Here is a 25,000-nt window from a genome sequence, read left to right as displayed (position 1 = left end):
TATATGCAGTTTTTGCATCTATTCTCTAGCGAATTCATTTGCAAACATTTTGATATCAAATTTAGTTATAACCCAACAAATATGTAAGAAAATGTAAAAAGATTGCAAATATTTTTAGCATTGCCGAGCAGCCCAGAACATTTACAGTCTGGAGTGAGCAGACACCAGATTGCCAAGGTGTTAACATTCAAGTCAATGGAGTGAAGCAGGTGAATACACAGCTGGAGATCAACAACCACATGCATGTCAGTATACTTTTGATCATATAATTATGACACTGATAATTTTAACAAAGTTCAACTAAGGAAATAGAGGAGATATTTATACCATATGATAAATTACTAAAAAAATGAAACCATATACAGTACTCTAAAATAAGATGAACAACATAGCTGTAATGTTGGCAGCAAGAACCCACCCTGCCGTCCCAGCAATCACTTCACTGTTGGGCAACCCCCTCCCACTGACATCAGCCATCCCCCCCCAACCCTTGATCGCCCAATCCCATCACTAAACCACTGTGCATTTTTCACCATAACAAAAAAAATGAAATAAACTATTAATAAAGACAATGGGATACGTAACTCAATGTAGGAGAGGAAGCACTGGAAAATGGTCACTACAACCACATCTTGGATGAAACAAAGAGCTAAGGACAGCACAGAAAACATCTAAGGAACAACTCGCCACTTTAATGTTAGTAACTAGGGTGAAAATTGGGGTCTAAAAATTAATGCATGCTAGACAGCCGGTTAAGACAAGAAACAGTTAAGGGAGGAAAACAAGATGCCAGAGAGACTTCAGAGCATTAAGAAGAATAGGAATAAGAGACATAAGGCAATCTAGAGCTTTCATTAGACCAATATTGAACTATTCAACTATATGTAGCACTGGGCTGGAACCCATACCTTGAAAAGCATTAAACTAAAATTTAAAAAGTCCAGAGGTTTGCCACTAGATTAATGCCAGAGCTAAGATGGTTAAGTTATGAGGAGGAAAAAACTAGACATAACAATGTAGAGGACAGATGTAACAAATATGATCACAACATACAAGATACAGAGAGGAATAGATTGGGTGGATAAGGAGAGCTTCAGGACAAGAGGACAAGTGGAAGAAAACAAAAGGATATATACTGGCACCCTGTACTGGTGGTCAAGAATTTAAATATAGTTGTGGAAGCCATTCACAACTTTAATGGACAGATTTAAACAAATTTGAATATCATAGAAGTTAAGCTGTAATGCAACAGGTACAAGGCTAGTCATAGGTGGGGCATAAGGAGCTAGACCTCACTTTTCCAGTCACTGATAGGCAAGCACACAAAGGTCATACATACATACAGTATATTAATGTGGAACCGTGCAAAACCCGAGAGCGGAGGTTAGGGGGCTAACAGGGCAAGTAACGAGCAGATCTTCCCCAGGGACCTAGTCGGCCACCACAAAACAGAAAAAAAAGGAAGAACGAGAGATTCGTTCTGTTGAATTACAAAAAGAAAACATTAAGCACAGAAAGCAGCAGGTGCTCTGGCATAATATCTACCAAAGCACTGTGGAGACCAACTGTAAGTGAATGAAAAGCGCTCTTTTTTAACAGAGGGCAGTAAACAAGTGTTCACCAATGCCAGAGAAAATGCTCCCCATTCCCTCCCACCACTCTCTCCAGCCCAAAAATACTACTCATCCACACACAGTAGGCAGAAATAGACTATTTAGCATGGGTGGCACTCACACATGGGACACTGTTAGAACCCATATGCCCAAATGAACCACAGACATTAGAATTAATGTTTTCAGTCAATAGTTAACAAATGGTCACATGACATCACTTGATAGTGATGTGATGGAGGCAGACTGCATATACAATTTCAAATGTAGATATGATAGAGCCTATTAGGCTCGGAAACCTGTACACCAGTCAACTGACATAAGAGGCGAGACCAAAGACCCAAATCTTAAGAGGGTCCCCAACATATTAGGGCTAACATATGCTGTAGGAGTCACTGTATTCGCCTAATTGTACTTACCCCCATCAGCACAATTAGGAGAATACAGCATACAGTAGGCCTATTATATTGGGCATCTTATTTGTATGGCATCTCAGCAGGAAGTTGAGGAAAGCAAAGCCAAATTTGACTGCCTGGAAATGGCCAGCAAATGCCTACTCACCTCCCCAAGGCAGTACCCACGAGGGTGCCAATACAAAGAGGAATTCAATATTTATCATCTCTCCCTCCAACATTTCCATCATCTACAAATGTCATTCATTTACAACCAAAGCAGTCTTCTCACCATTTATCTTACATCTGCTAATCCACCAAACCAATTGAAGTAATCATTTATACAAATTTTATATTTTCCTTGAGAATGGGAAAAATAAGCCAACCTCTAGGGTAGATAAAGACATTTTTACACTAAATCACCAAAAAGAATAAATAATTTATTGGTATCATGTACAAGTTGTGTTAAGTTAAAATAGGACTTATAAAACTTAAAAGTTACTACAGGAAATTCACCCTAGATATAAGTACTGACAATGTTTTAGAACATTTGCAAACATTTTTATCCTATTCACTCATTTATAAAAAAAAACCATTAGGCAAAGATGTAAAAAATCCTGGGCACCCCTCAAATCATTCACTCATCATGTTGCCAATATTAAGCACTTTGGTAGCAGGTAGCCATGCCTATTACAATAATATTATTATGACTTCAGCTGATTGACCTGGGTATCTTCTTCAGCTGAATTCCTATTTGGATTATCAGGTTTCATGGCAGGGAAGAAGAGAACTTCTTTAATGTTATAAGAATTGGTCAAGAACATGGCAATACGGTCAATACCCATACCAAAGCCTCCAGTTGGAGGTAGACCATACTCCAAAGCTGTACAGAAATTCTCATCTACCATTTGTGCCTCATCATCACCTGCTGCCTTATCTTGAGCTTGTTGTGCAAAACGCAGCCTCTGATCTAATGGATCATTTAATTCAGTATAAGCATTGACAATTTCTTTCTTGGCAACAAAAAGCTCAAATCTTTCAGTAAGACCTTTAATTGAACGATGGTATTTGGCAAGCGGACTCATGACTTGTGGGTGGTCCATGATAAATGTTGGACTAATGCACTGCTCCTCCAAAAAATGTCCTACTAGCTTGTCCAAGAGTCGGGCAGATGTACGAGGGGCTGGACACTCTATACCATGTTTTTCACAGATGTCACTTAGTATTTTGCATGCTGCTTCTGTGTTCAGCTCATCTGGGGATGGCAATTTTGTATCAAGAGCCTTCTCAAGCTCAGGGAACATATGTAGTCTTTTATAAGGGGGTTTGAAGTCTAGTTCCCATTCTTCACCCTCTGGGCCTTGTGGATGGAATTTTATTTTATAAGAATTAAAAATGCTGAACACCATCCCAGATATTAACTTCTCTGTCAATTCAATTAAGTCATTATAGTCTGCATAGGCCATATAAAACTCAAGGGTTGTGAATTCAGGATTGTGAGTAAGATCAATACCTTCATTTCTGAACTGCTTTCCAATTTCATATACTCTATCGATTCCTCCAACAATAAGCATCTTCAGATAGAGCTCTGGAGCGACCCTCAAGAAGAGATCCATATTAAGTTCATTATGGTGGGTTATAAAAGGCTTTGCAGTTGCTCCTCCAGCAATCATATTCATCATTGGTGTTTCCACCTCCAAGAAACCCAAATCATCAAAGAATTTACGAGAATAAGAGATAATGTTGGATCTAACAATAAATTTTTTACGAATATCAGAATTGATTATAAGATCTAGGTATCTCTGTCGATATCTTGTTTCTTGGGCTTTGACACCAAAGTGAAGATGTGGTAACATATGAAGGCATGGAGCAAGGACAAATATCTTTGTAGGTCTGATGGACAACTCTCCTGTCTTGGTACGGATACCAATACCTCTCACGCCAATAATGTCTCCCCGGCGAACTTTATCACAATCTTGGAAGAAGTCTGTCTCATTCTCATAAAATCTTAGATTTGCCATAACCTACAAAGCAAAAAATTATATAAATAACAAAATAGCACAGTATTACTATTCCTGAAACCAAACCTACATATTGTCACCTAACTAAGAACACCTTCAACAGCCAATTTTTAAAACAAAAATCAGATTGACTTTTTTCAAGTCTTCTAAGTTATTTCTAGCAAAATACAGTATTAGGATACCAGGAGCTGAGCATACTCTATACACCCCTAATCTTGTATATCAGTGTGCTCCACAATCATTTATTAAAGCTTCTTACATTTAATTTCTTTAATCTTAATCACATCTTGCAAAATATCTGCTTAAATACACGTGACTATACTATCAATACTTTACTCTAGTAACAGTAAATCCATGTGTGTATGAATATGAAGCAGTATACCAAATGAATGTTATAAAGAATAATAAAAATAAGATATATAAATAAAAGCTCTTAAGGACTAGTATTCATCAGTCTTTATAGATATGAAGGCTACTGTATATATATTTGCTATATACAATAAAAACACAAAAATGGTATGTCATATCATAGAAACAGGCCACAGTACTTGCATCCCCACTAACAAAACCTAACATTTACTTTTAGTGCTGGGATACCACCAATATGGGATGTAAAACGAATCCCTCAAGATATGAAACCAATTAGATTATGGAGACGAATACCCTTGTTTTCTGCTACTGTACTGTATATAGCACATGTTATATGAAAGCTTTATATAAACAAAGCAATTTCCTTTAACCAACCTTAAATGAGATCCACAAATACCAAACTATATAATAAATCTGACGATCCAGGACTAAGGCATTAGGATGATACATAATGTACATAAAACACTGCTTTTAAGACTAATTTTGTTGCTTAAAAATCCTCAAAAACCTCCACCAGTATTGAACCTATATTTACAACTGAAGGTTCATACACGGAGGATGACGAAGAAATTAGTGGAATCCTAAATGACCAGTATGAGGATATGTTTAGGACCTCAGTAAACAACCTGATAGAGGAAGATCTGACAGCTTCTTTATGAATGACATCCAAACCCGAGACAACACAACTGATAACACAAACACATTAGTCTTTTGAAAGAGAAATTGGCAACATGCCCATGCACTCAGCCCCAGGTACCAATTCATGGAATTCAATATTCATAAAGAAATGCAATATACCAATAGTATGGGCACTCAAGTGTAATATGGAGAGAGAGCTAGGATACAGGGGAAAACCATCAATGCATAAATCAGTAGCTACAGCTCCACTACACAAGATAGTAAAACTTGGGGAAAAACTACACAACAAAATACAAGTTTTTGAAAGTGATTAGAATCAAGTATCAAGTTTTATGGAACACAATGAACATCACAATCCAGGTCAACATGGATTTAGAGCGGGAAGATCTTGTCTTTCACAATTACTCAACCACTATGACAAATCACAGAAGCATTAGAAGAAAAACAAAATGCAGTAATTGTATACGCAGACTTTGCAAAGGCATTTCACAAATGTGACCATGGAATGATAACCCATAAAATGACCATGGAATGATAGCCAGACCAATCAGCCTGCAGTAGATGTGCAAGCTTACGGGTAGCTGCAAGCAACAGACTTTTGGACCACGTTATTTTAAGTCTAGCCTGGCCCCAGGCTAGGGTCAGGGAGTAGAACTACCAAGACACTCCAGATTAGATCTGATGAAAGCCATGTACTGTATTGTATAATTAACTGGAGCCAAACTTGCTGAATGTAACTTCAGCAGCAGAAAGATAAATATGATAAATTGAAGTAATGGTTATACATAACACTAAGTCATACATACAGCCTGCCTGAACTTAGAAGAGAGCCTGCCTCAGAACGTTTCCAAAGGCAGATTTACAACTTTGATGAATTGCCGAAACAATTTGGTGAAGAAATCACACTTTTCTAAAAGGTTTACAGGTTTATTGGACATATTTAGCATCTGACTAATCTGAGGAGCTCAGTTTCAAAAGGAAATGAAAGAGCTGAAAGCACATTATGCCAACGAAGATGACAATATATTTGTGATTTTAGAAATAATTCCAGGACTATCCTGGAGCTTCTGGCTGTGTACTGAGCTCTGGACAATGTTTGGATTCACCTGGCTCTATCAAAATACATTCACTTTCACAAATCTGCTAAAATCAAAGTAGAGCCTGCATTAGTGATGTTAATCTAGAATCGAACAAAATTCATAACCCTGAACCAGTTCCCATAGGAGCATGTTGTAAATGGGTGATCCATTCCTGGACTACCAGACACACACACACACACACACGTAAAAGTCCACTTTTTAGGACAGTATAAAAAAAAATTTTTTACTTCCCTTGAATGATGAAATTACCCTGCTTCTCTAATTTCATATTTTTTGAAGAACAAATCGGTATAATCTAAAGAAGAAGAAAATAAAACGATCTTGATACATGGGTGAACCATCAACACTTTCCATATCAACCTTCATTGAGGAAGGTTTCCTTGATAAACAACTGCAATAGTGCATACACTGTTTGTAATGTGGGTACCTCGGAACAGAAATGATTCATATAGCAGGACATAAGGAATAAAATGAGGACTGAGGACATTCATAAGTCCTACTTTACCGAGATGAGAGAGAAGACAAGACAAAAACAGGCAGACCCCCACACAAAGATTCCTGATCATATGGCCCAGTACTGAAAAACTGACTCCTCTACTCTAAAGCATCAAGTGTAAGAGCATATCTTTAGCTAGTAAAGTTGTTACTAGATCACAGTCCTAGCATTGCTAATTAAAAGAAATTGTCTTTGAGCATATGTTAAAGCCCAATCCTTAACTCACTGCTGGTTCTTCACACTGGACCACCTATACCCTGGATGAAAAGCACCTATCCAAATCACGGATATGTTAAACCTAGCAGATAGGATTCCATCAGTTCAGGAAGAATTCAAGGACTCAAAAAATTTGTGAATAAAGAACAGGAAAGGAGAGTACAGTATACAAAATAGAAACTGAACATACTCACAAGCAGAATAATACAGAGATTAAGGGAACAGAAGGCATAATAAAATTTAAACAAATTAAATTAATGTAGCTTATAGTAAAGGCTAAGATATAGTTCAGTACATGCCAACAACTGGAGATTTTATATCTAACCTGTATTTTTACACCTTCTCCACGCAAGTCATAAAACCGAAGTTTCTGACTACTTTCTCGGATGGCATGAATTCTGCCAGCCAGCATCACTTCTTCATTCCCTTCTTCTCCTTGCCCCAAGCTTTCGTAAGTTCTTAGGAATTCTGTGAGGGAGGACGACACATGGAACTTATGAGGATAGACGTTCTTGCCTTCATCTTTCTGCTGTTGTACATACTGAGTCCTCAGCTTCAGGTACTCATTAGCACTGATTTCCTCTTCATTCACCTGAAATTACTCTATTGTTATTCTCCTACATCTGTACATCTAAAGAAAACAACCAAACAAATTTGATTAGTTTCACATTTTTTTTAACGTTCATACAAGTATTATCTGCAGTAACTACTGTACAGTAATTTAATATCTATGGAAAAAATGCTCAAATTATATTCTTAGCCCAGGTCTTTTAAATCAGCATCAAGTAAATAATAAACATTAAAACTTTTTCAAAAACGACAAATTTAGTTTTTAAAATAAATTTGAATTTGCAAAATGAATAGATTGCAGTATTTCATTCAAACTTATTTGATGTCACACTTAAGCTAGCTTATGATTATTTACAACATTTACTTTATCTTAAAGTAGATATTTCCCATGATTCACAAAAATAAAGCACTAAAATTTCATTAAATTTTTTAACTTGAAAAACTTGCAATACATTCTTGGATCCTACATGTCTGTTATAATTGCAGATACAGTATTTTTTTGTTAGCTACTATAATAAAAATATGAATAATTTGAAATTACTGCATTCAAATTTCCATTCATAAAAGTTAAAGAGCTACATTCTGAACTGCCGACGCTGTTGCTTGCTGGAGCAACAGCATTCGTCTTCCTTTGGAAGGCATTACAGGCATACCTCAGAATACGAGTTTAATCCGTTCCTGGAGATGCCTCGCCTTCCGAAAACTCGCATTCCGAAGTTAATTTCCCCATAAGAAATAAAGGGAAATGAATTAATCCGTTCCTGACTACCCCAAAAACCCCACATCAAACTAAATTTTTATACCTAATTCATCTAAATAAACCTACAAAACTGTGTTCCAGTTATTACTTACCTTGCTGTCGAGTGCTGTAGGCGTATGGAAGATGGTGAGGAGGGGGGAGGAGGAGGAGAGGAGTTACTGTTTGGAAGGGGAGTCCCCTTCCATAATCACATCACATAACCCCATGCCTTGTAACACTATGGATACCACTTCTCTTTCTAAATTTTTCAAACCAGCCCCTGCTTGCCTTAAACTCTTTCTTATCTGCATCACTCATTGCAGGGGTATTCTTTAGAAGGTCTTCGTGCAACACCCTGGCTTTCTCACAAATAATGGCCTCCGAAACACTATCACCCCTCTACGCCTTGTCGTGTATCCAAATTAATAACAACTTTTCCACTTCTTCAAGTATTTGTGGTCTTTGTGCCGTTAATGTTCTTACTCCTTTTGCCACTTTAGCACCCATAATCTTATTTTTCTTCTTAAGTATAGTGCATATTGTTGATGTGGCTTTGTTGTACTGCCTACAAAGTTCAACAACACGTGTACCGTTCTCATGCTTCCGAATGATCTCTTGTTTCTCCTCTATTGTCATCCTCACTTGAGCTTTCTGGCCTTTATCCTTACCACTGGCTTTCTTGGGACCCATGGTGAGATATATAATAACAAATTGTATAGACAAATCACCAAAAATCCAACAAAACACTGAAAATCCGCGAGAAGAATTGATGTGGGGGTAGTCACTGAGCGCGAGACAATGGTAAACTGAGGGGCGGAGGGGCGACGATCGCCGAACCACCACGCGCTAGGTCGGCCTGTACGCGTATCAACAAACTCGCGTCCCGAAGTAACCCTCGCCTTCTGAGACAAATTTTTGGAGTAAATACTGCTCGCCTTCCGAAAACCTCGCATACAGGGACAATCGCATTCTGAGGTACCACTGTATATGTTGCCAGGAAACTAAACAATCCTTTTCTCTGTGACTAAGAACCTCTCCATAACGAGAAAATGGGCAAGAGTCAAGATCATTCTATATAGCCAAGAATGACTGCTAAATTTCACATGTAAAAAATCACCACTCTGCTAGATAAGCCACCTAGTCACTTCCCCAAATTAATTAATCTTTTAGCTCAACATCATCTTTATCAAAATAAGGCACACCAGAGCCCTTAAATTTTTAAGGAACACAAATATCTTGTAAAGCACAGTACTGATATAAAAGCCTTTAAATAAACAAATCTACCAGTTAATTGTTTTAGAACAAAACAAATTTGAGAAAATTGAAAATTAATATTTGGGAGCCATGTGACAATTTAAGCCTCCAGCTGCTTGTAACGACTGTATTCCTAATATGCCATCATCAGGTTTAGTTTAACTTAAAAGAATTTCATTCTTACCTTCTTAGGCTTAGCTGTCTCATTTGGTTGATCTGCATTACCAGCAATTTTCTCAGCCTTTTCCTGTGCTTTCTTTTCAGCCTTCAGTCTTCTCTTCAGCTCACTAGAAGTATATCCAGTATATTAAATTACAGTGGTACCTTGGTTTACGAATTTAATCCGTTCCCAGAGACTGGCGAGTTCCCAGTAACTCAAAATTCGTAACCCGAAACCAATTTTCCCATAAGAATTAATGTAAATTGAATTAATCTTTTAGTTCCCACTCCCAAAAAAATTTACTTCAAAATACATTTAATACATAATATACACACACATTTTGTACTATAGTATGTACAAGTAATAGCTTACCCTAATTGATGACTTGTTGGCATACGGAAGACAGTGAGGAGGGGGGGGAGGGGGAGAGAGGTGTTACTGTTTGGAAGGGAAGTCCCCCTTCTATTATAACATCAGGCAGTGATGGCTGCTCTGGGGTACTCTCTCTCCTATGTTTTGCAGGCATACCACTAGGACCTGGTTGTGGCTCACTGCTTGTTTTCTCACTAAGAACATGAACCTGTTGATCTAGGTTCATGTTGAACCTAGATCAACAACCCGCACACCATCTTCATGTTTACGAATGATCTCTTGTTTTGCATCTATGGTTATCCTCACATGTTTTCTTAGGTTGAACGTTACCACTGACTTTTTTGGGACCCATGGCGTGATATATAATAACTACTTTTAGGTTCAAAAACGAAAAAGCACAAAAACGATAAAATTCTTTGCAAGGAATTCAAGCATGATCATCACTAAGCGAGCGGTCTGGTAACACGAAGCAGGTACACTCGTACCACCAGGAACCATGCACTCAGTCGACCCAATACGTGTCAACAAAGTCGTAAGTCAAGGCAAAGGTCGTAACCCCAGTTCGAATTTTCCAACGAAATTGGAGTCATAACCCAAAAAATTCGTAAGTAGGGGCCGAACGAATTAAATTCGTTAATCGAGGGCCTCTCTGTATTTATGGAAAAATTAGTTTCGGTTTATGACCTGTTTTTGGGAACGGATTAAATTTGAAAACGAAGGTACCACTGTATATAAATAAGGAATCTTCTGATTCAGTTCACTATCTTGTACTGTACAATATTTGGTTGTTTTACATCACCAGTCACCGAGAGGATGAGTGAAACACCTCAAGCAGCAAATTCCTATTGGGAGACTTAAACATTTGTTTTAAAACACAGTTTACATTATAATCATCCAGCCTCTCCTGACTGAGAATGAAACACAAACATCACAGCACTGTACTCATCTCATGTAATCACCTCAACAAATACATACAATTTAAAAGTACAGTACTTAAACTTCAAAGTTGCTTTAACTAGAATTTGCTGCTTTTCAATGCTCCACCCACCTACTGGTAGAGTAAGACAGGAAAGGACTGCTGAGGTGGACACCTTCCAGCCACGAGGACGGCCGGCCTCTGGTCCCCAGCCCTCGAGCAGCCTCCAAGGCCACTACTGCTCTCCACCCAATTGACAAAAGTTTTGTCATCCTTCCTAATACTCTACCTGGAACAACTGATATTAATCATATGAATTCTATTTCTTATGGCTAAAATTATAATATAACTTTTTTCCCCAGAAAGTTTGAATGATCTTGACAAAGTAACTAAATTCAACATGAACAACAAGTACAATACAATAATACAGTACTGTAGATGTACTATTGAACAATAAAATTTTTATAACAATTTTAGTATCCTAAAAAATTATATGAAAGTCAATATACTCTATTTGCCTTTCAAAAACAAATTTTATTTAGGCAACTCAATCCAGCTTGTAGAGGCCACTATAGAGGTCGCTCTACCAAACTCCATCATTGAATGCCTGGATGGTCTGAACTGTTTGTATTAACTGCAAATTGTTCAGTGGAACAAACAAATGTCTGTTCCAGTCAGGATTGGTCACCTAAACTGCTGAAGTCTGGCAGTCGGGCCTATCTTGAGGTTATCTTGAGATGATTTCGGGGCTTTAGTGTCCCCGCGGTCTGGTCCTCGACCAGGCCTCCACCCCCAGGAAGCAGCCCGTGACAGCTGACTAACACCCAGGTACCTATTTTACTGCTAGGTAACAGGGGCGTGAAAGGGGTGAAAGAAACTCTGCCCATTGTTTATCGCCAGCGCCCGGGATCGAACCCGGGACCACAGGATCACAAGTCCAGTGTGCTGTCCACTCGGCCGACCGGCTCCCAACTGGCCTAGCTGGTTGTACAAAAACTCTCATGCAACAAATTGCCACCCCCCTCTTTAATTCATTTCACAGCTTATTTATCATATTAAATATTTAAGCAATCCATGTAATATCACCAGTGGATTGCATAAATTTAACAATGATATTGCAGGTCGGCCCCACGGCTGCCGCACCTGCCGGTCGGCCCCACGGCTGCCGCACCTGCCGCACCTGCCGGTCGGCCCCACGGCTGCCGCACCTGCCGGTCGGCCCCACAGCTGCCGCACCTGCCGGTCGGCCCCACGGCTGCCGCACCTGCCGGTCGGCCCCACGGCTGCCGCACCTGCCGGTCGGCCCCACAGCTGCCGCACCTGCCGGTCGGCCCCACGGCTGCCGCACCTGCCGGTCGGCCCCACGGCTGCCGCACCTGCCGGTCGGCCCCACGGCTGCCGCACCTGCCGGTCGGCCCCACGGCTGCCGCACCTGCCAGTCGGCCCCACGGCTGCCGCACCTGCCGGTCGGCCCCACGGCTGCCGCACCTGCCGGTCGGCCCCACGGCTGCCGCACCTGCCGGTCGGCCCCACGGCTGCCGCACCTGCCGGTCGGCCCCACGGCTGCCGCACCTGCCGGTCGGCCCCACGGCTGCCGCACCTGCCGGTCGGCCCCACGGCTGCCGCACCTGCAGGTCGGCCCCACGGCTGCCGCACCCGCCGGTCGGCCCCACAGCTGCCGCACCTGCAGGTCGGCCCCACGGCTGCCGCACCTGCAGGTCGGCCCCACGGCTGCCGCACCCGCCGGTCGGCCCCACAGCTGCCGCACCTGCGGGTCGGCCCCACAGCTGCAGAGGAGCAGAGTAATTTTTTTATTTTTTACATCTGCCTGGCTGATGTATACACAGTAACATGTGCCTACATCTCCACGGACCTGACTCTTGAGCCTAGGGCGGCTTGGGGAACAAACACGAGTCACACTACACCAGTTGATTGACAGTTGCAAGGCGGGACCAAAGAGCCAAAAACTCAACCCCCGCAAGCACACCTAGGTGAGTACATAGTTGCACCACGAACACTGCCCCTGACCAGGTGTGGCAGCTAAACATGAGGAGCCAGGAGCTGAAGCCCGGCCCGGGAGGGAGGTCAGCCCGGACACGAGGCCCCGCCAGGCGCCGCCTCTCACACACTCTACACCGCTATACTGCGACATGTAACAGTCCACACAACATGCACCACTCTATAAACTTGTAATATAGAGGCAACAAGTAAGGAAATACTTCAGTGTTAAGTCATAAAAAGCTTACTTCTTGGAGAGCTTCTCCTGGCCCACGTCCGCCATGGTCGGCTGTGTTGTCCCTCTGAACCTTCGACTTCCTCGCCTCTTCCTCCACTCAAACTCTTATTATGACTATCTAATAAAAATAAATACTGATTAAAATTTTACTATAATGATAAAATTTATAAGGCGTAGCCAATGTTGTATTAATCCACGGTTAATTTTTACATTAAGTCGATTAGATATAATGACGTAAGACGGCAGCGACCTGCCAGCGCGGGAAAAGTTGCTCTGCATTCAAGAATTTTATATTATTTCATTCATAAATTTCATAATATATTTAATATAGTAAATGCTTACAAATTGTCATCAATCATTATTCATATCTTCTATTTTATGATATTTCATATATGTAGATATTTTACAACATCATAAAATTATATATATAGTATTGTAATTGCAAAAATAACATATACTAAGGCTCCCTGATCGACGATAGTGTATTTGGTTGTCATGGTAACGAGGACGCGCTCGCTCGGTCCGTGGTCAACTTAACACTGTATTGTCTTTTGTTGAATTTCTTCTTTCAGTTCTTGGTCTTCTACAACAGTAATCTTGAAAAGAGGTAAAAATTATCCAGTAAAACTGTAAACATCACATGGATCAACGAAACGGTTTATGACAGAAGGAATTTAAATAGATGTATTGGCAATATCAAGGTAAGATTTCATCATTTAAGTTGAAGTCGACCTTAAGAAAGGCATGACAAAAATATTAAAATAACGAATACAATATGATATAGCAAACTACTGCTTTAACAGACACTATATATATACTATGTATAAAGCAAAAACTTCATATATATGTAAGAAGGAAATTAAATACATTTATTGGCAATATCACGGTAAGATTTCATCATTTAAGTTGAGGTCGACCTTGAGAAAGGCATGACAAAAATATTAAGATAACGAATACAATATGATATAGCAAACTCCTGCTTTAATAGACAATAAATATATACTAAGTATAATGCACTGTATAAAGCAAACACTTCATATATATGTAAGATTGCATAACGGCATGCAAGACTGCTCTACTATAGTTTATGAAAACAATATTAATATTTGATTATATATTACCCTTCAAACTGTATCACAGAACGTGGCCTATAACGAATATAATAATGTATCTGGGTAGATATACTTTGCTGTGAGAGCTCAATATCTTATCCAATATATAAAACCGGGTAATAAAGCACCGTATTGAGCATATAGTTTTTTTGGTTCTGCATTGGTTTGCAATACAATATATGCGCTGTGTACTGTATTTACCAGTACAATACATTAATCTTTAGTTTTACATTCTCATAAAATTCATTAAGGTGGTAATTCTAAACATATGATCTATACCTTGTTAAAGTACTCTACTTGGTTTTGAGTGCCTCCAGCTTACTATGGAATTGACTTAGCCGCCTATACTGAATACACACTCTCCTCATATTGTGTTGTATTGATTCTTTATCAAGATTTATGAGGCTAGTGGCGCACACCTTCTACCAGCACATCAGAAAGTGAAGACCCACCAACACCGGGCGAGGTGCTATAGTGCTTTGAGTGTGTGAGTGTGGCAGTGTGTGAGTGTGTGAGTGTGGCAGTGTGTGAGTGTGGCAGTGTGTGAGTGTGGCAGTGTGTGAGTGTGGCAGTGTGTGAGTGTGGCAGTGTGTGAGTGTGGCAGTGTGTGAGAGTGTGTGAGAGTAATGAGTGATGAGTGGGGAGTGGAGGTGCGGGCCCTCGCCTCCCTCCTGAGGTCTGACGAAGACGAGGACGACGAGGACGAGGACAATACTCACTCTGCCGTTGCAGGTGAGCACTCTCAAGTTGTACACCTCTCAGGAACTCCATGGCATATTTAGTTAGGAATTAAACATAATACCAACCTTTATATTTGTTCCCAAATCCATTAAAATTGCATTTGAAACATAATGAAAGGAGTAATACTTATCAGGAAAAGAATTAACAAGGTTACCCCTGTGAGGGCAGAACTAACTCCGGGTGACCTGGCTGTTAGCACCACCTCCGTCATCAGCAGTGGGTCAAAGCGCACCAGGTCTTCGTCTCAGGTCACCAGGTCTTCGTCTCAGGTCACCAGGTCTTCGTCTCAGGTCACCAGGTCTTCGTCTCAGGTCACCAGGTCGTCAGCCGAGGTCAACATTGATCACCCTGACCTACTAGGTTAGTCACCGTTTCCGAAATTAAATAATTGCCTTTAAGTAATTAACATGATGTATGATGTATAGTTTAATGTATAGCCAGCATGACTATATACATTTATTGTGAAACACTTAAGAACAATTATTTGTAGAAATATCTATGGAAAACATATATCATTTAGTGTAACCCCAAAAGTTAACTTAATGGCGTTGTGTCTTGTGTATAATTAATACTGGTACTGTGCACTGGTTAATTTGTGGGACAATTAAGATACAGTACATAATACAATAATACAGTACATGCAAATTGTCTAGAAATACAACTACATCAACGAGGAAAAAAATATAAATTTTAGCATCAAATTAAATTATTTCAAATAAGTATTTTTGGTTAGGCTATCAATTTAAGGTTTGGTCAGCGGCAAAATCACAAGCGTGTTGTGGACCAGTTGTACGGCTCAGTATGCTGCCTTGTGTGACCTTCAGCATGTGTAACCCCACAGGTGACATCTGGGAGGTGGAGGAAGTAAGACCAGGTCATTGTTGGGAGGAGAGTGACCCTCGACCTCCACCCGAGTACCAGGTCACCTTCAGGCACCTAGTGTCTGCCAGCCATGTCTTTCTTCCGGTATGTGTGCATACGTGTATATGTGTCTATTTTTTAGTATGAATATGTGTATAAGTGTTAATTTGTAGTATGCATATAATACAGTATAGATATGTGTAAACGTAATTTACCTGAAGGTTACTATCTCTCTAGTGGCCTTTGACAGGAAGCCGGCAGCTTGTCAAACGTCCCCATATTTGATCTAATGATCTTACAGAGCTGTATCATAAATTGCAAGTGTTTTGGCATTTACGACTTCGACGGGTAGGCGGTTCCATGGGTTCACAACCCTGTGGGTGGAAACAACATTTAATGTTTTCTGTTCTACATTGTGGCTTGTTCTTGAAACCATTACCACTTGTTTCTGTTATATCTGGCCTTTTAAAGAAATAGTCTGAGCCTATATCCTCCAGAGTGGTCAGTACTGTAATTTTGAATGAAATCAGCCCTGTAACATCTGGGTTACAGTGTTGGAGGCTGCATACTGGGGCCCTCAAGCGTTCCTGATATGAGAGTCGACTTAGTTCTGGAATAAGATTTGTCGCCCAGTGTTGAACTTCCTCCAAAGCAGATATGTCCTTCTGAAGATGAAACGCTGCGCGTACTAGTGCCTTTACAAGATTGTAAATACTGTACTATGCTATGTATTCTCACAAACCCAATGTACCTTCTTGTAAATAAATAAATAAATAAATAAATAAATAAATAAATGAGGTCTTCATGCTTGGATACAGTGTAGTGAGTAGATTATCCCAATAATATACTCGCTCCAACAGTAATCCAAGTACGGGCACCAGAGATTTATACAATTGAATAACTACCGTCATTTACACGAATTCAAAGTGTATAATGTGTTGCAGGTGAGCGTGGCGGGCGTGGAGGACGTGGTGGTGCGGGTGGTGCTGCCGGGGACACTACTGACGGAGGTCACCCTCGAGGTAACCTCCACTACCCTTCGCCTCGCCTCCCCCGCCCACTACCTCCATATCCCTCTACCACGCCCAGTCCTCCAGCGCCAGGGTGTGGCCAGCTGGGACCCCTCCACCCACACCCTCACTGTCACCCTCCCGACCGCCCACAGCCCTCACCTCACGCCCACTATAATAAACTGAGTGTCGTGGGCGTGCCACGAGGACGAGTAGCGAGGCAGTCGGAAGCACTTTAGAGATTTTACCTTTGCGGTTCATACCAAATTATTAAGTTTATTTAAAGTTTGTTGACACGTCTATTGAAGATTTTTAAAAATGCTTTGATATTTGCTAAGAAATATTGTTATTAATTAGAGCTTTACGTAAAGTTATCATGTGTTACATTTTAAGGCATAAAACTTATTTTTATTACACATTAATGTGCGTGACAAAAGTTATATTGTAGAATATTCTATATACGCTTTAGATATGTATACACTATTTACTGTCGATGTGTTTTGTTTGTAATATAATATATAATTATATATTACCTAAGAGCCACAATCTGTCTAGTGGCTTCGACGGGGACAGGAAGCTGGGGGCTTGTCAAAGGTCACCCCCATTGATGCTCAGGATTTTTTCCAACTTGATTTTGAACCGAAATAATGTTTTGACATTTACGGTTTCGACGGGTAAGCGATTCCATGGATTTATAACCCTATATATACAGTATACTGTAGTATATTTAATGTATTTTATTTTCAACAATTTCCAATCAGTTTCATTTGGGTAAGAATTTAAATACAATTTTACCTAATATGGCGTGTAGTATAGGTGTTATATAAATGTTATTTAATAGGATTGTTCTATGAAGTTTAAAGAGGCTTTCTTTGGTAAAGGACGATTTATATTTAGCAAGAGCTGGGTACACTGAACAAGAGCTCAGTACATTACATAAGAGTTGGATACATTCAACAAGAGTTGGGTACATTCAACAAGAGCTGGGTACATTCAACAAGAGCTGGGTACATTCAACAAGAGTTGGGTACATTCAACAAGAGCTGGGTACATTCAACACAAGCTGGGTACATTCAACACAAGCTGGATACATTCAACAAGAGTTGAGTACATTCAACAAGAGCTGGGTACATTCAATAAGAGCTGGGTACATTCAACAAGAGCTGGGTACATTCAACAAGAGCTGGGTACATTCAATAAGAGCTGGGTACATTCAACAAGAGCTGGGTACATTCAACACAAGCTGGGTACATTCAACAAGAGCTGGGTACATTCAACAAGAGCTGGGTACATTCAACAAGAGCTGGGTACATTCAGCAAGAGCTGGGTACATTCAACAAGAGCTGGGTACATTCAACACAAGCTGGGTACATTCAACACAAGCTGGGTACATTCAATAAGAGCTGGGTACGTTCAGCAAGAGCTGGGTACATTCAACAAGAGCTGGGTACATTCAACACAAGCTGGGTACATTCAACACAAGCTGGGTACATTCAACAAGAGCTGGGTACATATAAGAAAGGTGGACTGGACTTCACTGCCCCACCCACCATGAAGCCCAACAAGGTCAGGCAAAAATCATATAGGCCGGTAACCCGGGGTTACCATTGGAGGATCTGAAGTGTGTCCCAAGGACCAATAGGGATACCAACCCTGCAGTGTCCACTTGACCTGATGTCTTATTAAGTGGGCTAACTTTAAGAGCCAGTTGATTGAAGTGGGTCACACTGAACCTCCCATTTTACCCTGGTCCCTCAATCAAAGCAGCATGTTGCCCCCTAGATGCAGCAGCCACTGGTAGGATCAACCACAAGATGGGGGAACATAGAGGAATATGGAGCTAACACACAAGCGGGCATTTCACTTGTGCACCATCATGCCAGGCTGGAGAGGGAGGAAGGAGCCACCCTGACTCATGGGTGGTGCACAAGAGTCCCCCTCTTCCTTCCCTCACCTTGTTAAGAGCCACTCATTGAGGGGGTAGCAAAGATGTGATTGGCCTTACAAGTCAAACTCAACTGCTCTTTCAAATCATCCCCTCCCACTTTCCCACCATGCTAAAGTGGCAACCTTTAAGGAGGCTTCAGCAACATTATTTATACCATCACTCATGAGAATTTCAGCTTTAAATTTGGCTATACTGTATTACCATTAACGAAGATAAATGTCATAGAATTTAATGTTTAATTGAAGAATAAATATGGCTCGAAAACAGAGTGTTATGAATTATCAATTTAAACAGCAAGTGCTGTGCACAGGGAGTAACAAACACGTGGTGTAGAAAAACTTTTAATAATTTATTAAATCTTAACAAAATACAACAATAATCCACCACTGAAAACATAATAGTAAAAAATAAAAGCAATGATGTTCTTACAACAGCAAATTTCATAAAAGAATAAACAAAATACAAGTAATTTAGCTAGTTTTGTGCACTACACCACCATCTCCGGAAGACTCCTCCAAAGATGCTTCTTATATTACATTCCAAAAAGAAATCAATTTTATCAATAGTAAACCACTGACTAAAATATAAAATATTTTATAAAATATTTATTTTAGCTCACTGTGGCTAAAATATAAACCTACCCTATCACTGTTGTATACTTCAAGGAAAAAAAAATAACTCGTTAATCCTGATAAAAATATGATCACAATAGGAAATAAACACGGCTAAACCTCAACCAAACAATGGAAACTCCACTTGGAAAATGAGCAAAACGTGAAGAATTAGTCGTACAGAATGTTAATAGTCAAGCACACAAGCCCTGAATCATCCTGTAAAACAAGTACAGTACTGTAGTTATGAAGATAGTAACTTAAGGTACTGAAACCATAACCTCTAATAGTCAATTTCATGTTTATTCAACTATTTACTTCAGGTCTTAAATCTGATACAATCTAATCTATATTTTATTAACAATTAAACTACCCTAGTCCAAAGAAGGCAATTGTAGGAGGATTAATTGTGGGACCTTGAATGTTAATTAAAATACAAATAAATAATAATGGAGAGAGAAAGCCACAATATAGTGGCTTAATAGAGTGCCTCACATAGTGAGACTCAACAACCACTGCATTTGCAACAATCTCAATGAATAATCATGGTTGATGTAGTTTTCAAAACTGGAAGCATTGTGTAATGGTAATACTGGTAAGTCAAGTTCTCCATTCACTTTTAACAAATGACCAAATCCTTAACAGGACTTTTGAATACCTGCTTTTGAGTAATAATCACAAATACATTGTATCTACTGGAAAATGTACTGTATCACTTGAACTAAATGTTCAAAATTACATATAACTGAGATGCATATACTGCACTGTGATGCACATCTTACAAACTAATCAGATATTTGCAAATTTCATTTCTAACAATGCATTTAGAAAATACAGCAGGCTGAACTTGTCACTTCTGTACCAAACACCGGCACATACCTCTTAAGAACTTGAGGTAAATAAAGAAGCAAATGTGGAAAATCAGTTTAAGTGTAGAGCCAATGTGGCTTTTTGTATAACTGGATCAAGTGTTACACTGTGTAACAATCCTGACCGAGTCGCTTCTTAAACCAACTCATTCAGAAATGATAAGTTATGACATCAGCAGCAGCTTACAGCAGCAAACTAAATTTCAGCTATTTCAGGAAGACACTTTGAAAGATGAATTCAACAATCTCAAAGTCAGATCACAAGTGTATTTAATTGAATTTCTTGGTCTTTATGTATAAATCTCACCAGAAAGAAAACATTATTTTTATTAAAAAAATAAATGCTTAAAACTCCATTAAAACTTTTTTTAAATGGACACTATAAAAGCAATATTTTCAAAATATATTTCAGAAGATATCTTTCAGCTCCTGAGATCTTAAAATCCAGCAGTTTAAGCACTTGAGCTCAATAAAACTTCTTGGCCTGGGCTTCTTTATTATCTCTGCAAGGAAGAAAATGCACATAAGAAAGGTTATACAGCCTGAAAAGTACTCCTAGCCCCCATATAACAATGACCAATATTACCATACTTCATATCTTGTCCAACGTAGCATCATAATATTTAGGTTTTGTGGCAGTGCATCCTTTATATCAAAGTGAATTTATACTTTGAGTCCCAACACTTTAATCAACAATTATTAATAAAATTCTTGATCAAAAAAGAAAAATAGAGAATAACAAGTGACTATGATTTAGTTTAAGAATTCTGTATTTAAGAGAAAAGCAAGAATGTTGCTTGTGCCTACTCCAACAAACTGGAAGATCCAGCCAGATGTAAATGACACATTTTTATCAAACAGTTTTGAGATTGGAAACAGATGGATAAACACACACACACAAACACACACAAAGGCAATATCTTTTATTATTTCTGCTCAAAAGTTACATTCAAAGGAGGAAAGGTATAATTACAGAAAAAACGGCAATGTCAGGAAGCAAATTGAGCTATTAAATAATGATTAGACTTGAGAGCATTAAAGCAATCAGCATATATATCTAGAATGATCACACAACTGATGATATTAATATGAAATAAATTATATTGCACTGTCTTTAGACAGGATTAACTCTTCAACTGCGTGACACAACCAGGGATGATCTCGCTAATTTGTAAGCTGCGTGACAGTCAAATATGTTTTAAAGTACCACACAAGATATAAAACATTTGTGGGTACACGTGGCTCACATTCACTTCTTCAGGCTTCCAGTAAACAGACGCCATCTTGGTAAAAATAAATTGTGGTCACTCCTCCCGAGTGCGAGGGGCCTCTACTGAAAGTGCGATCATGAGTAGCACACAGCAGCTGCTCGCAGCACTATCATGTAAGTCATGGCCACAGCATCATTTAATAATGATGAAATAAAGATTTGCAATTATTTATGATAGCATCATAGAAGATCCTGTTTGTGATAAAGACTATGTACAAGGTTCAGATATAACAGTGAAGTCAATTCTGGTTACGATGTTCACGGCACAAGGCACACATCAATAGCATCAAGCAGAATCTATACATGAAATGGGACCTCATGGTTCCTTTAAAATATGAATTTGTGGGAATTATTAATATTCAGGAGTCTGTGACCTGGTTTCTGATAATAATAGTAGTGTTGTGGCAAGAGTTAATGATGTGTGTAGTACAGTATATCAACAGACCTTGAAGGCACTATAAACTACTTCGCAAAAATGCGATAAGGCTAGTTTAATATTCTTATCATGCCAATGCATATAGAATTAAGTTATATTCTGTTAAATTTGCTCATTACATATTGTAAAGTCGAAATTATATTAACTCAGCAATGAGAATGTGACAAAAAGTTTCGTTGTGTTGCACTATGTCTTCGTACTCTTAATACCTCTAGCATCCAGTCTCATCATTGTCTCGCTCTCTAAACCAAGGGGTGGCCAACCTGCAGCCTTTTTTGGTACTTAAGGTAGCCTTCGAAAGCAATTTAAATTAATTAAATTTGATCTTTAAGTTTGTTCTCAAAGTATTAGAATGTATACAGTGCACAATACACTGTACAGCATTATGAAATCTTTGCTCAACAAAATGTGGTTTTCCTACGACAAGGTTTCCCATCCTTGTTCTAAAACAACGGAAAATCTGTTAGTTCCTCCCGATAAATAATTTTCATTAATTAATGCTATTTTTTCCATGCAATTACAGGGGTTTTAGCACTCGGTTGGGTTATAGGAAAACCTAACTTACTCTCATAAAAAATACTAGTTGAAGTGCTCATGATGTGATGAAAACCATCGAACCAAGCAGCCCTCTGAGCCCTCACTGCTGTTTCTACACAAAAGTTCATTATAACATTATTACTAATTATCTGTATGTTACTAAAATACATATTCATTAAATAAAATTTATGATTGCAGTACATTATTAGATTCTTAATTGACTGCTACCTAGTGACCCGATAAAAAAGTACTAGTTTGTTCAAAAGGCCTTTGAACACCAGTGTAGCCTGAACAGTTTAAATTCTTAACTCAATATCGCAAAAAACTGAATTAGAAGATTTCTGCCTTTTCTTATAATTAATAGTTCTACCAAATAAATTTTAACCAAGTCAAGACTAAACCGATGATTACCATGTGTCATCCCAGGTAGAACAACACCAAGTTCAATTCTTTTATGACTGATGAAATATCCAAGACAAACTCCAGCAAACTACAAAACTAAAGACAAAATACTGCTTTTCATAGTGGTCATATTAGCCATAGCATAATTCAGCTACCTCTCATGAGCCTTGCTATCCTGTTCTTACACCTCATCTCCAGTCAAAACCCACCATAGTCACTATTGTTCTTGGCATAGCTTTAGACGATACATCATCACATTGCACACTGTGTTACGATAAAAAATTAGTAGCTGTAAACAGTAGTTGCCCATATACATCATTCCCAGATACCACATACAGTTAGCACACCCGTTGTAATAACAAACATGCATTGCCAAGGATTCTAGTGCAGGATTCTCTATTTCAAGTTGTAATTTGGGGTTTTCCATCATATTGGCAGCCATGTAGCTAGAGATTGTAGGCTTGTTAGTGCTAGTACCCTGTAGCAGGTTACCAGCCAAACAGTCCACCTACACTCATCAGTGAGTTAACAGCAAGTGAATTCTTGTGTTCACAAATGAAGCTTCATGCTCAAGTTAGAATTTATTATTATTATTATACAATTGATGTTCATTGCCATGCATATACACTATGTACATTTTCAGAGGTGCTGTGCTGCTAGATTTTTATTATTTATATATATATATATATAATATATATATATTATATATACACACATACACATATATACATACAGTATATATATATATATATATACAGTGGAACCTTGAGTGACGAGCACCTCAATTTACGAGCATTTTGAATGAGTGCGCAGATCGCCGACAATTTATCTCGATTGGCGAGCGCTCGTTTGAATAACGAGAAAACCACATGGTGCTTTCCCCCTGCTTCTCGTACATTCTCAGACGCCTCCGACGATGCAAATAATTTTTTTTTTTAAAGATGCTAATGATGCTGGGATGTAAAGGGGTGACTGCTGTGATGTTGCAAAGCATTTATGTTTTTTTGTAGAATAAAAAAAAAAAAAAATTGAAAAAAAAAAGAACAAACGTCAAAAAAGTTTGTTTGGTGTTTGTCCAGGTAGGCTGCTCCAGGGAGGTGAAAAATAATGGAGGAATGAAGGACTAAGATCTGGAGCCAAAATTCACGAAGCAGTTACGCAAGAACTTATGAACATGTACATCTTTCCTCAATCTTTGACGGCGTTGGTTACATTTGGGCGATAGAAAAGTTTCGAAAAAGTTGTTCAATGTCAACCAATATTTTTGACTAGTTGTATATGAAAAGTGCTGAAATTGTCCCACGTTTCAGTACTGCAGCGTAAATAGAAAGGGAGATCCCCCCCCCCCCCCAACGTTTTTTACACATTTTCAAGTCGACACTTCAGAACACACATTTCAGATATAATTATTCTGTGACACTTTTCTGACACATTAGCATATAATAAAGAATTGTTTGTTAGATAATTTCCAAAAATCTTTAGTTTTCCTAATACAAATTTTCAAAGTTCCCCCCCAAAATTATGCAAATATGGCATGTTTATTGCTATTATAAAATCAATAAATGAACTTAGAGAAAAAAACTCTCTAGCAAATGTAGAGACATGCCCTCCACATATACTGTGTAAGTTTCATGTAAATTGAATAAAAAAATGAAACAGTTTTGTTAACGTTTATGTCAATTGAAAAAAAAAACAGCAAATAATAAAGTCTAAGGTTCTAAAATCTGTGGCTGAGGTTGACATCAACAAATTTTCTCCAAAACTGGCATCCTTACAGATAGGCTTACGTGCAGTAAGGTGTGTAAGTTTTATGCAAATCGTCCGAAAAAAAAAAAAAATCAATTTTTTTAACTCAAATTTTTTTCCAATTAAATTAATTATAATATTTGTTTAATATATGCTATTGTGATAGCAAAGAGTCATAGCTATGATTTCAGTTGATACTTTTGTTTGATAATCGTTTTTGACCATTTTGGCATAATTTTCACACCTACTTCAATATTTTTTTTCTCCCTTCCTATTTATGCTACAATGCTGAAACTTGGACCAGATGAAACACTTCATATAGAACTTGTCAAAAAAGTTTGATTGAAATCGAACGAGTTTTCATTTA

The 25,000-nt window shown here is 38.8% G+C and overlaps 3 protein-coding genes across 9 annotated transcripts in view; 1 reads left to right on the top strand and 2 right to left on the bottom strand.

Moving 5' to 3' along the window:
• Positions 1-2,408: 2,408 nt before the first annotated feature.
• LysRS (Lysyl-tRNA synthetase) lies at positions 2,409-16,724 on the bottom strand. Of its 3 annotated transcripts, XM_045764965.2 has the most exons (6): positions 16,710-16,724; positions 13,101-13,208; positions 10,987-11,143; positions 9,591-9,693; positions 7,169-7,435; positions 2,409-4,026 (listed from the first exon to the last, which is right to left on the bottom strand). In XM_045764965.2, the coding sequence occupies exons 3-6, from the start codon at positions 11,124-11,126 to the stop codon at positions 2,707-2,709; spliced, it is 1,830 nt and encodes a 609-aa protein (XP_045620921.1). In that variant the 5' UTR covers positions 11,127-11,143; positions 13,101-13,208; positions 16,710-16,724; the 3' UTR covers positions 2,409-2,706. The 3 variants fall into 3 exon arrangements, with proteins under 3 accessions (XP_045620921.1, XP_045620922.1, XP_045620923.1); XM_045764966.2 differs by lacking the exon at positions 16,710-16,724 and having other exon boundaries at positions 10,987-11,152; positions 13,101-13,207; XM_045764967.2 differs by lacking the exons at positions 10,987-11,143; positions 16,710-16,724 and having other exon boundaries at positions 13,101-13,227.
• On the top strand, positions 13,243-19,073 carry Dnaaf6 (Dynein axonemal assembly factor 6). Of its 2 annotated transcripts, XM_045764968.2 has the most exons (5): positions 13,243-13,791; positions 14,598-14,934; positions 15,112-15,303; positions 15,785-15,909; positions 16,749-19,073. In XM_045764968.2, exons 2-5 carry the CDS (start codon positions 14,829-14,831, stop codon positions 16,998-17,000), a joined length of 675 nt encoding a protein of 224 aa, XP_045620924.2. In that variant the 5' UTR covers positions 13,243-13,791; positions 14,598-14,828; the 3' UTR covers positions 17,001-19,073. The 2 variants fall into 2 exon arrangements, with proteins under 2 accessions (XP_045620924.2, XP_069167313.1); XM_069311212.1 differs by having other exon boundaries at positions 13,243-14,934.
• A 17-nt stretch (positions 19,074-19,090) lies between these two features.
• ergic53 (protein ERGIC-53) overlaps positions 19,091-25,000 on the bottom strand; it is a 27,806-nt gene continuing 21,896 nt past the window's right edge. For 2 of the 4 annotated variants that reach the window (XM_045764964.2, XM_045764960.2), the window contains one exon: positions 19,091-20,745. In XM_045764964.2, coding sequence (XP_045620920.1) covers positions 20,709-20,745 — 37 coding nt within the window. In that variant the 3' untranslated portion in view covers positions 19,091-20,708. Of the gene's footprint in view, positions 20,746-22,512; positions 22,598-25,000 lie in introns of those variants that run through there. The other 2 variants (XM_069311208.1, XM_069311211.1) reach the window with 1 other exon arrangement.

The sequence above is a fragment of the Procambarus clarkii genome, chromosome 69 (assembly GCF_040958095.1).
Source record: "Procambarus clarkii isolate CNS0578487 chromosome 69, FALCON_Pclarkii_2.0, whole genome shotgun sequence".
Lineage (NCBI taxonomy): Eukaryota > Metazoa > Arthropoda > Malacostraca > Decapoda > Cambaridae > Procambarus > Procambarus clarkii.
The sequence above is the reverse complement of the archived record's forward strand: the minus strand, read 5'-3'. Positions and strand labels throughout refer to the sequence as shown.

What these genes read in the sequence shown, in the direction of transcription:
- LysRS (XM_045764965.2), bottom strand. Translation starts at nt 11,126, where the DNA reads ATGACAAAACTTTTGTCAATTGGGTGGAGAGCAGTAGTGGCCTTGGAG. An exon ending in AGACAGCTAAGCCTAAGAAG is followed by an intron (nt 7,436 to 9,590) that starts GTAAGAATGAAA and finishes GAGTAATTTCAG; the next exon opens with GTGAATGAAGAGGAAATCAG. An exon ending in GAGAAGGTGTAAAAATACAG is followed by an intron (nt 4,027 to 7,168) that starts GTTAGATATAAA and finishes TTTGCTTTGTAG; the next exon opens with GTTATGGCAAATCTAAGATT.
- Dnaaf6 (XM_045764968.2), top strand. Translation starts at nt 14,829, where the DNA reads ATGAGTGATGAGTGGGGAGTGGAGGTGCGGGCCCTCGCCTCCCTCCTG. An exon ending in TACTCACTCTGCCGTTGCAG is followed by an intron (nt 14,935 to 15,111) that starts GTGAGCACTCTC and finishes CTGTGAGGGCAG; the next exon opens with AACTAACTCCGGGTGACCTG. An exon ending in CCAGCCATGTCTTTCTTCCG is followed by an intron (nt 15,910 to 16,748) that starts GTATGTGTGCAT and finishes AATGTGTTGCAG; the next exon opens with GTGAGCGTGGCGGGCGTGGA.